The sequence below is a fragment of the Bombina bombina genome, chromosome 5 (assembly GCF_027579735.1).
Source record: "Bombina bombina isolate aBomBom1 chromosome 5, aBomBom1.pri, whole genome shotgun sequence".
NCBI lineage: Eukaryota > Metazoa > Chordata > Amphibia > Anura > Bombinatoridae > Bombina > Bombina bombina.
This window is the reverse complement of record NC_069503.1, coordinates 204631891-204644676: the sequence shown is the minus strand read 5'-3', so window position 1 is coordinate 204644676 and position 12786 is coordinate 204631891. Positions and strand designations below refer to the sequence as shown.

The 12786-nt window shown below is 36.8% G+C and overlaps 1 protein-coding gene across 1 annotated transcript; it reads left to right on the top strand.

Moving 5' to 3' along the window:
* Window positions 1–286: 286 nt before the first annotated feature.
* FNDC11 (fibronectin type III domain containing 11) lies at window positions 287–1234 on the top strand. Its single transcript, XM_053715673.1, has one exon. It carries the CDS (start codon window positions 287–289, stop codon window positions 1232–1234), a length of 948 nt encoding a protein of 315 aa, XP_053571648.1.
* The last annotated feature ends 11552 nt before the right edge of the window (window positions 1235–12786 follow it).

Below are 12786 nucleotides of genomic sequence, written 5' to 3'. Positions count from 1 at the left end.
TTTTTTACAACCTATTCCTACTATATTTATTTCTTCTCTTACCTTTTACCTGTTTCTTGGATCTTTATAAACAACTAAACAGCAATAAATGGTTGTGTATGGTACCCCCGTACCACTTTATAACCACACACAAACTAAACCAAAATGATAGAAGGTTGCATTATATTGTTAGACTAGTCTATTTGATCTACGGGTATATTATGCACACTACTTGCATGCAAAGCTCTTTGTTGTTTATTGATGTAATCTTTTTTGTCTACAGGGTGATGATAGCACAAAAAGTACAATGCATCGGACTAAAACAAGCAAACAAAGTCTGCAAACATGCGTGACATATGGAGAGGAGGAGCCAAATCATAAAGCATGGAAGATTGCTAAGAAAAGGAAGCACATCTTATGGAAGTTCCTGAATAAAGAGCTTAGTGCCGATGTGCTTAAAAAATATAAGATAGAAGTGGAGTTGATCAAGAAATGCTCTTATTATATTGAGTTTTTACCTAGAAATCTTGCATTTGGAGAGCAATACTACCCCATGCTACAAACTACTATGTTTCAGTATATTGATCCACATAATTTCGAGCGCATGAAGAAAGTAGGCGCTTCTCAGGCAAAGATCGAACTCATCCTGCTTGACAACTACTTGGAGGAGCTACAGAAAGGACGGGAAACATTGGTAGGGATGGTACAGTCCTTTGACACCATGAGCTTCCTATCCAAGTGGGAAGTTGCTGGCCAGCATCTGTCACAGCTGAATGACCTGATGTATAAATTGTCATCCATGCTTGTTCCTAACCAGCTACACATTAAGCATAGATTTGTGCCAGAAATTTTAGCCAATAAGATTCCATTTATCCGGCTAATGCTTATAGCCAAATCCCCAGTATTATTTGATCGTAAGGAGTCAGTGGCTTACAAGGACAAGGTACAACTAAAGTGGTACAGCCATAAGCAACAACATCAGCACCAGCAGCAAGAAAAATATGAGGTCTTCTTCAAGTCACATGATGCAACACAGGAAGGAACATTCTCAGTGACAACCAACAGCATAGAGATTTGCAGTCTGGTGCAAAACAGTTTGTATGATTTTTCAGTGCGCTATGCGGTTTCCTACACACTTGTTTACGAAGCTTGGCATGACACTATTACACTACACACAAAAGCAACCAATGGAGAGGCACAATTGTCAGGATTCTCCAACCAACACGTTCAACCACCTACTCACCAGACCAAATGAATAAAATAAATAAAACAGATCTTTTTTTTCCTTCTAAATAATTTTCTACGTCTTTTTCAATTGCTGTTAAATACATTGAACTTATTTTAGTGTAGTGCGATTATTAGAGTAAAAGGTATAAATAGAAAAGTAGTGAGAGATTGTGAGACTGATATGAGCAGGTAGAGGGAAAGTGTGAGATGGTCATAAGAGGGGCAGTGATAGGGGAAAAGTGAGCAAAAGAGAAAAATTCTAAATGAAAAAAATAAGCTTAAGTATCATATTTAGTGTATAACAGCACAGTGTAAATAAGGAACATAGTAACACACTGGCCTAGTTTCCATTGCAAACTGTTTAAACTGATGTTTATAACAATTATCTCAATTAAAGTCTATAGAGATGTTTTATGTTACCACCACTTTGCACAGATAACAACAGACATGGAAGCTAGGCCACTGTTAAACTTTTAGCATCTAGAACTGAGTTGCCAGTAGGTGTCGCCAAATCTCAATAATTGAGTGAAACTTTGTACAGCTAATGACTGAGAGCCTAGTTTCTCAACCTATGCTGTGTTTATTTCTGAAAGTATTTAAAGCATTGGCAAGAGATACTCCTGATAAAATGAAGGTTGTACTATGAATATTACTTTCAGAATTATTCGCTGTTTTTTTAAATTGTTTTTGATGTGAAGAGGCAGAGTATTAAATTACTTGTGTGTATGTATGTATGTGTGTGTGTATATATATATATATATATATATATATATATATATATATATATATATATATATATATGTGTGTATATATATATATATATATATACACACACATACACATGCACGCACTCAAATATATATATATATATGTGTGTGTGTGTGTGTGTGCGCATCCGTGCGTGTGTGTCTTCATTTTTGTTGCTCTGTTTCCTAGATTTTAAAATACATTTCTAAAAAAGAGAGAGCACATAACTAATTAGACAAAAGCAAAAGCTGTATCTGAATCATAAACGAAAAAATATAGGTTTCATGTCTCTTTAGTCTCTGAGACAACTGAGGCGTGCTATTTAGTGCTAACACCACCAGAAGTAAAGTTTTTGCGCGCAAGGTATTACAAGTTAAAAGTAAAAATCTTGCATGTGATCGAAACCCAACCCTCGCTAATTAAAGGACACTGAATATCACAACCATGTTAATTTATTCTCCCCATAGCTTCAAGACTTCAATGAAGAGTGCAGAAGAAAAAAAAACTAAAAATTATCACTTGTGCGCTAACCCGACACCATATTGAACCCGGGAAAAACCCGACAGGAGTACACTAATTCTTCATGTGTGCTAACCTGACATGAGTTATGTTAAATGACCACTAATCACAAATTGTAAACTACATGATTTTGAACCTTTATATCTAAGAATAATGTTACAATGAAAACTGCAGCTTTATTTTGTCAAATGAGTATGTTGTTTTATGTTTGTTAATTTCACTGATTTCCCTGTCCCCCAGAACAAAATAATCCTTGCTAACCAAGAGACTGGGGAAGCCTGCCCTTATCTCTTCTCTTAAAGGGACATGAAACCCAAAATGTTTCTTTCATGAATCAGATAGAGCATACAATTTTAAACAACTTTCCATATTATCTAATTTGTTTGATTCGCTTGGCATCCTTTGCTGAAATAGATAAAAAAATCTGCTAGATAGGCTCAGGAGCTTGGAGCTAGCTGCTAATTGGTGGCTGAACTTGTATGCCCATTTTCATTGGTTTACAAATGTGCTCAGCGAGCTCCCAGGAGTGCATTGCTGCTCCTTCAATACCAAGATAATGAAGCTAAATTGATAACAGAAGTAAATTGGAAAGTTGTTTAAAAATGTTTTATCTATCTGAATTATATAAAAAAAATGTTGGGTTTCATGTCCCTTTAAGGCAGTTAAGCACTGATTCAACTTAGTTACTATTGCAAAGAATGCTTCTCCTATCATGATTGTTGATGCAAAACTGATAATCCACCTGTTACAAACATGTGACTGCTAAGAATCTTAGGGGGGGATGGTAAAGTGAACAAAAGCTTACACAAATTGCCTAAAAGTATTAACCCAAAGCTTCCTGGGAGAATGTGAAACAAGCACAATTTCCAGATCTATTTTTTTCATATAGGTGGTGAGAGTCCATGAGCTGTTACGTATGGGATATACATTCCTACCAGAAGGAGGCAAAGTTTTCCAAACCGCAAAAGCCTATAAATACCCCTCCCACATACCTCGGTTTTAAAACTGTGTCTCCTTAGGAGTTGGTTGAAGCATGATGTGCTTTTTTTCTTCAGTGAAAGGTGTTTCAGAGCATATTAAAGCTTGGTTCCCCTCAAAGCACAGTGCTTGTCAGCTGGATGTGAAGAGAGTACTGCCTCATGACACCATGTTTTCGTCTCACGGAAAATCTCTTCATAGGCTCTCTGTAAATTTGGTTGCAGGGATTCATCTTCTACCTCCCTTTACAGATCGACATTATACTCCTATTCCATTACCTCTGCTGATACAGTGGGTATTGAAAAGAATCACCCCCATGAAAATAATCACATTTTGTTGCTTTGCAGCCTGAAATAAAGACAGACACAGTTTTTGTTTATCCAGTTGTAATTACTCAAACTTATAACATCCAAGTGAAAGATATAACACCAACATGTCAGGCAAAAATAAAGACAATTCAAAAACAGAATCACTGAGTTGGAAAAAGGATCACCCTCTTGTGTCAGTATTTTTTTGAACCACATTTTGCTTTCATTACAGCCTTTAATCTGTTGGGATATGTCTCTACTAACTTTGCACATCTAGACTGGGCAATAGTCGCCCACTCTTCTTTGCAGAACTGCTCCAGTTCTGTTACATTTGATGGTGACCGTTTGTCTTCAAGTCACACCACAGATATTTAATGGGGTTTAAGTCTGGGCTCTGACTAGGCCATGTAAGGACATTCACCTTTTTTTCCTTCAACCACTGTGGTCATTTTGCTGTGTGCTTTGGGTCATTGTCATGTTGGAAGATAAACCTTCTTCCCATTGACAACTTCCTGGCAGAGGGCAGCAGATTTTCCTCAAGAATGTGATGGTATTTTGCCCCATTTATTATTCCTTCTATCCTGACAAGTGCTCCAGTGCTTGCTGCAGAGAAACACCCCCATAACAGGATATTACCACCCCCATGCTTTACTGTAGGTATGATGTTATTTGGATGGTGAGCTGTTGTGACACATAAAATATATGTGCACAATTGTATAATGTTTTATGCAATTTTCATGTTTCATATTGAAAGATGTTTGTTTAATTGTATTTGTTTTATATGGTGCTTGTAATAATTTTCTATGAAAATAGGACTCCTATTTTGACATGGACTTATGATCCTGAAGGATTGTGGGAGATTATGGGTGGAGAATGTTTTTGTTTTACCTCATAACCATTGAGGAGTGTGTGAAGTACACACCCATTCTCCTTATTTCCTGTTTTAACAGGTATGCCTAAAGAAATGCCACACAAAACACTTCAGGTGTAAAATAGATATTTTATGTACAGCTTTATTACATGTGCAAAATGTCAGATGGGAGAAAATAAGAGAGATATGTTAATATTACTGTATTTAATGAATCAGTTGGTCTGTAAATATGTCTGAGGTAATCAAAATAAGATTGTAAGGCTCCAGTTACTTTTAAATTATTTTATTAATGCAGTATTCATTCCAGTTACTTTTAAAGTATTTTATTAATGCAGTATTCATCCCAGTTACTTTTAAATTATTTTATTAATGCAGTAAACTACCAGCTCTTTTACCTATAAAAAAAAATACAAACAACCCCCCCAACAGTAAAACCCACACAACCAACCCCCCCAAATAAAAGCCTAACTAAAAAAAACTAAGCTCCCCATTGCCCTGAAAAGGGCATTTGGATGGGCATCGCCCTTAAAAGGGCATTTAGCTCTATTGCTGCCCAAAGCCTTAACCTAAAAAATAAACCCACCCAATACACCCTTAAAAAATCCTAACACTAACCCCCGAAGATTTACTTACCGGGAGAAGTCTTCATCCAAGCGGCAAGATGTCCTCAACGAAGCCGGCAGAAGTGGTCCTCCAGGCGGGCAGAAGTGGTTCTCCAGACGGGCAGAAGTCTTCATCCAGACGGCATCTTCTATCTTCATCCTTCCGACGCAGAGCAGCTCCATCTTCAAGACATCCGGCGCGGAGCATCCTCTTCAATCGATGGCTTCTTCGGAATGAATGTTTCTTTAAGTGACATCATCCAAGATGGCGTCCCTTAGATGCCAATTGGCTGATAGAATTATATCAGCCAATCGGAATTAAGGTAGAAAAAATCCTATTGGCTGATGCAATCAGCCAATAGGATTGAGCTGGCATTCTATTGGCGGTTCCAATCAGCAAATAGAATGTGAGCTCAATCCTATTGGCTAATTGGATCAGCCAATAGGATTGAAGTTCAATCCTATTGGCTTATTGCATCAGCCAATAGGATTTTTTCAACATTAATTCCGTTTGGCTGATAGAATTCTTTCAGCCACTCGGAATCTAAGGGACGCCATCTTGGATGACATCACTTAAAGGAACCTTCATTTGCCGGGAGTCGTCGTAAGAAGAGGATGCTCCGCGCCGGATGTCTTGAAGATGGACCCGCTACGCGCCGGATGGATGAAGATAGAAGATGCCATCTGGATGAAGACTTCTGCCGTCTGGAGGACCACTTCTCCCAGCTTGGATGAAAACTTCTCCCGGCTTCATTGAGGACTTCTCCCGGCTTCATTGAGGATGGATGTTGGCTCTTCCAAACTGTAAGTGGATCTTCGGGCGTTAGTGTTAGGTTTTTTAAGGGTTTATTGGGTGGGTTTTATTTTTAGGTTAGGGTTTTGGCCGCAATAGAGCCAAATGCCCTTTTAAGGGCAATGCCCATCCAAATGCCCTTTTCAAGGCAATGGGGAGCTTAGGTTTTTAGTTAGGGTTTTATTTGGGGGGTTGGTTGTGTGGGTGGTGGGTTTTACTGTTGGGGGATTGTTTGTATTTTTTTACAGGTAAAAGAGCTGATTTCTTTGGGGCAATGCCCCGCAAAATGCCCTTTTAAGGGCTATTGGTAGTTTAGTTTAGGCTAGGGTTTTTTTTATTTTGGGGGGCTTTTTTTATTTTGATAGGGCTATTAGATTAGGTGTAATTAGTTTAAATATCTTGTAATTTGTTTTTTATTTTGTGTAATTTAGTGTTGTTTTGTAATTTAGGTATTTGTATTTAATTTAGTTAATAGTATTTAATTTAGGTAATTGATTTAATTGTAGTGTAAGGTTAGGTGTTAGTGTAACTCAGGTTAGGTTTTATTTTACAGGTAAATTTGTATTTATTTTAGCTAGGTAGTTATTAAATAGTTAATAACTATTTAGTAATTATTCTACCTAGTTAAAATAAATACAAACTTGCCTGTAAAATAAAAATAAACCCTAAGCTAGCTGCAATGTAACTATAAGTTATATTGTAGCTAGCTTAGGGTTTATTTTATAGGTAAGTATTTAGTTTTAAATATGTATTATTTAGTTATTAATAGTAGGTTTTATTTAGATTTATTTTAATTATATTTAAGTTAGGGGGTGTTAGGGTTAGACTTAGAAAGAATAATAAATCTCAGCGCTCTCTTGATACAGGAAAAATAGAAATAGAATGTATGTGGAAACACTATGTTCTAATTGATCCCCATAAAATAATTTGAAATTTAAAAATTGTCTGCTATTGTTGGCAATACTAGACTATAAATGATTGTTCACAACAATAAATACTTAAAAAACTCAATTATAAAACATCACTCATAATGTCATAAAAATGCAATAAAAACGTTACCACATATGTGAAGTTCAAATTCTAATAAGTGAGTATTACGAGAAACTGATGTTTTATAGTTCAGATTCCAAAAAATCTTTCCTCTGTCTTGTGCTTTGATAGGTTAGGCTGCTCAGTGTGTGGTCCGGATCTCCTGGTCCCGGCAGAGAGGAGGATTGTAATATGTGTCCGCATGTACTGCAATCAGACACATTTTTAAATGCAATGGGTGATTCATGTTACAATATGAAATATAGATGTACATGTGAATCAACCCATGTAGTGTACCAGCTTATCTGTCCATGTAATAAAATCTATTTAGGGAGAACAAAAATAAAAAAGGTTTTGGGAACATACCAATAATATTATAAAGGGAGTTGTTAAGCATAGTGTAGTGGATCATTTTAAAGAATTTCATTCTAGCAACCCAGTAGATTTAAAAATCAAGGTGATAGATTGGGTTCCGTACAAAATAGGGGGAACAAATCGTCTCACAAAATTAAGGAGACGTGAGACTTTTTGGATCACAGAGCTAAAAAGTCTCTATCCAATAGGATTAAATATTGATTTAGATTTGGCAGCCTTTTTTTATGAAAAAAAATTTTCATAAAAAAAGGCTGCCAAACAAAACATCTATTTAAACAGTCCGTTGATTATGGAAATACAAATATAGATTGGTGGGACCCAATGACATCTAGTAAGGAATAATCTAAAAAATGCTGAGGTAAAAAAACACTTTTTTTGTGTGTTTTTCAACTTAATAAGGAAAGTAATGGAGCCGAATGGCATTTGTGTCCGCAATAAGATTTCAAAATAAATATATCATTTGCTACCAGTATTTCTCTAAAGTTTTAGAGTGTGTAGATCTAAATGCCTAGTTAATATAATATATTAAAGTCAATAATAACGTTTAAATACACTGTGTTGTGTAAGTGTGTGTGTATAGTCTATCAATGAATGTATTTAGTGAAATATGTTACAAGGTGTATGGATATGGCATTAGGACCCTGTAGGATTGTATACCTTTGTAGGAGCCGGTTTTTCTAATAGATCACATCCGGTCAAAAGGACTTTAAAGTTTTAGTTAAGTGTAAAGGATCTTCAGTAAAGTCAAGAGTTCAACGCCCCTGAAGAAGTTTGCTCGTTGCAAAGGAAACGCGTTGGGTATTAAAGTAGTGACAGCTTGTAAGTTGCCGGAATCAGCTGAGACGACCGAGTCTGGATTCTGTTATATAAACCGCTAATATCAAATAACAGAAAGTGCGGCTACAAGAAGAGCAGCTGAGGCTGTGAATTATGTAGTTAAAGAATCCAAGACGTACTGACAAAGGTGTATTCAGCTTATGAGGATTAACGGACAACTGCTGCCACTTATATGGCACTGCAATCTTGTAAGTGTGAATTTTTATCTTTATGTGAGCGAATAAATTGTTCTTAAGCTACTTTGAATCGGTGGGCGCTGTGTGTTTTTTGTATTTTTTAGGGTTAGACTTAGGTTTAGGGGTTAATAAATTTAGTATAGTGGCGGTGACGTTGGGGGTGGCAGATTAGGGGTTAATAAATGTAGGTAGGTGGCGGCGATGTCGGGGGTGGCAGATTAGGGGTAATATTATTTAAATAGTGTTTGAGATGCGGGAGTGCGGCGGTTTAGGGGTTAATAAGTTTATTATAGTGGTGGTGATGTCCGGAGCAGCAGATAAGGGGTTAATAAGTATAATGTAGGTGTCAGCGATGTTGGGGCGGCGGATTAGGGGTTAATAAATGTAAGATTAGGGGTGTTTAGACTCGGGGTTCATGTTAGGGTGTTAGGTGTAAACATAAATTTTGTTTCCCCATAGGAATCAATAGGGCTGCGTTACTGAGCTTTACGCTGCTTTTTTGCAGGTGTTAGACTTTTTTCAGCCGGCTCTCCCCATTGATGTCTATGGAGAAATCGTGCACGAGCACGTATAACCAGCTCACCGATGACTTAAGCAGCGCAGGTATTGGAGCACAATTTTGCTCTACGCTCTCTTCTTGCCTTTTAACGCTGGGTTTATAAAAACCTGTAATACCAGCGCTGTAGGTAAGTGAGCGGTGACAATAACGTGCAAGTTAGCACCGCACCCCTCATAACGCAAAACCCGTAATCTAGCCGAAAGAAAATGAGTAAAAAACAAGTGGAGAATCATCACAGTACAAATGTTCACCAGATACTACCTTAGTTCGAATGTCCACAATTATATAGCTACTTCAATTAAATAGGACAAACAAAGTTTACCTTGGGGGATAGATATCCACTTATCCATCAACTCAATAGCAAGTTTTAACAATACATTATGGATTCAAAGAGGGATGTACCTCACAATTCTAGTCATCTTTGTATGCAATACACTTAAATACAACACATCTTTATTATCAAAGGCTAGTGATGATGAAGGCGTTTTTTGTTCCCATATGTATAAGATGTCTAAAATAAAATCTTGTTTGCCAATAATGCTGTAGTGTATTTTTTCTAATGACAAAACGTGATCAACTTCATGCAACCACATAGCATAGGTGGGGATCTGGGTTTTCTTCCAGAATCTGGGTATAAGCCTTTTAGCGCAATTAAGCATACATTGGAACTGTTTTTTATGGTATAGACAAGGGATGCGAGGGACATCTTTCAGGAGGAGAATTGTAGGTGTGAGTTTTATAGAGGATCCTAGAGTTCTGTTGATACATGTAGTATTTGTTTTTTTATGTATTAAAGTCCATTCATGCATTGGAATTTTGGCCCTATGCCACACAAAATTATTTACCTGCTAAGAGTTAGTCAATAACCCATTAATTATGTATCAATATTTGTTTTTGTTTTCTTCAAAAAGCTGTTTATAACTGAATAATAGCAGATTGTCTGTCTGGCCAAACAGTAACCGCTACATGTTTCAGAGCCACACCCCTTCCTCAGTTGTACTTAATTAAGAGCGTTGGAAAACCTTTAAATACAGTGTTACTCTCCCTACTAAGGAAGGGGTGTGGTTCTTAAACAACTGTTGGGAGACATTCATTCTTATGGTTTTTATATTTTATACTGATCAACACAAACAGTGATGTGTGCAAATTATGGCTAAAGCTATGAAAAATGAGATAAATGTATGATCTGATTAATATATTGTTCTAACAGTAAGGATTTACTTGCACTGTGAATAATGAAAGAGGATAAGCCCTAAAAAGAAATAGGACTGGTGCTGCCCTAATTAACAATGTTCAACATGAACCCCACTTAAAGGAAGTAGGGCAAAAGGTAGGGATTGTAGCACTCACCCTCTAACTTATGATAAACTGTATAAAATATAACTTTTAATATAATTGTATAAATTTGTCCAGGAAAACCTGTTACAACTGCTCCCACCACACTAAAACCAACCTTCAACCGGTTCAACACCTCCCTGTTTCCTGGCCGATAACAGCATACATCGGCATCAGGTGACAGAGGTGTGAGAGCCAGTAAAACACTCAAACAAACGTGTTTCGGCATGTATCACGCCTTTCTCAATGTTACAGTTATTTACAAAATGCAGACAACCAGAGCCGATATCGGACACATCTTAAATATCCATTCGTTACTATGACATCCAATTGTGGAGTAATACGTCATGCCCTTTTTCACTCCTTGTGATTGGTGTGTTAACGGGTGACCCCTCCCCTCTCCCTATGATTGGTTATTACTAGGGAGTGTATTCTATTCTGATATCTGATAGGGAGTAGCTTTGTGGTGTTTCGTAGCCGTGATTAAAGTAGATATAAGAATTCTATGCTTCAGAAATTCAGCACGTTTCAAATAAAAACCCTCTTATATCATTCATACACTCAACACAAATCTCACTGAAATTATGCAATCATTTTACGCTGTCTAAGGGCAGCCATCCTGGGTCCTATGTATCCAAAACCGATCAGACTTATTCAATCTGCTGATGTGTAGTATGCAGTTATGTGTGCTTTTAACAATTGTTTTATTGACTTGTTGGGGAAAAAGTCTACTGCTCCCAATTATGCGATTTCTCACTCATTAAGGTGCTAAACATATTCATCCCCAATCATCATTCTTGTCTTTATATTATAAACATAATTATTATGTATACTCTTTTAATATTCATACTGTGACCCAATTAAAATTAAGATCGTAACACTAATCCTTACGCGAGAGTGATAAAATGCGCTGTCTGACTACTGATATGACAATACCACAGTCTATGTTTTCCTGGACACTTATGAGTTACACATGCTGCAGGGTGTGCAGGCAGGAACATGCATTGTGTTTTTGGACAGCACTATTCATATTCCTCCCTGAACACCCTGCAGCATGTGTAACTTATAAGTGTTCTGTAATTTAAGGGACGGGTGGCAACCCTATTCTCAGCACACATCATGGCTCATCAATGTGCCAAGATTAGGGTGACCATATTGCCCCCTTAAAATGGACACATGAAATATACATATGACAGGGTTCTTATACAAAACATTTCTTTAAACAGCCCTGAAAACATAGCCCTGACATATGTATTTTTCATATGCGTCCCTTTTTAAAGCAGCAATATGGTCATCCCAGCCAAGATGGAACCGTTAATTGTAGGCCCCAACCCATCATATGTGGATCAATGCTTACACATCACCAGGACTTTTGGTTGTAGTTTTAATGCAGTGTCCACATATAAAATGTCATAATAGGCTCAGCTGAACCAATATATTTTCCATTTTCTAAGTATAATATTAGTATATTTAAAGAGACAGTAAATACATTGAGATTTTGTTATTTGAATGTTTAGTTATGTGTAGTTAAACAACATTATATACGTCTAATTAAGCTCTGAAACCTGAGGATTTTCTCATTTCCAGAACTGGAAATGCACTATGCAGACACCCCAAGGCTAACACTGATACAAATTATATTTCCATAATTGGCTTAATCTGACTACAACTGCAAAACAATGTAACATACTGACTCGCCTGGATTGGCTCTTCCAAATACGACAAGCGGTTAGGGAAGTTTGGATACTGAATAAAACAATTGCAGCAAACAAGATGTTGATTTGGTTTTAAAAAAGTTCAGAATAAACTGACATCCTATTTTATAGCAAAACGATAGAAAAGTCTTGTAATTACAAGATGTTAGCTGTCCCTTTAAGTAAGGTGTGAACAGTATAGATTAGTTTCTTTTGTTAGGTGCAGACTATGTGTATACAATTTCCTCTGCAGCCAAGAATAGCAGTTTGTGGATCAAATATAGCAAGGGAAATAAGACAGTACAGTAATTAATTGTCAGGTTTGATCATTCAACTTTAATTCTCTAAGCATTCCTCCATTCAGATTTCTGCTGCACTTTCAACCTACAAGCTGTGTCAGGTGCCTACTTATGTGGAAGGGAAGAGATCACATCCAGTCACATTCAAGCTCATTTCAGTTTTCCAAATCAACCATCTGGAGACAATAATTCATGCCAGAGACTTGGAGATAGAGGTAGCAAGTGCTAAGTGGTTTTACAGACAGGATTATTTTGCATCTATGCCAGAATTAATAAATTAGACTAGATTTGTCTCCTGTGCTGACAGAAAACCTATCATTGCTGTAATATGTTCTTATTAATGCAGATAGATATCTAGAGATTTCTGTTTGGGATAAAGAAATATTCTAGTTAAACGTGGTTCCGAGCCTACACATGGTAAGTTATTTTATTAGTTAGGTGTTTCCTGAAGATGTAAT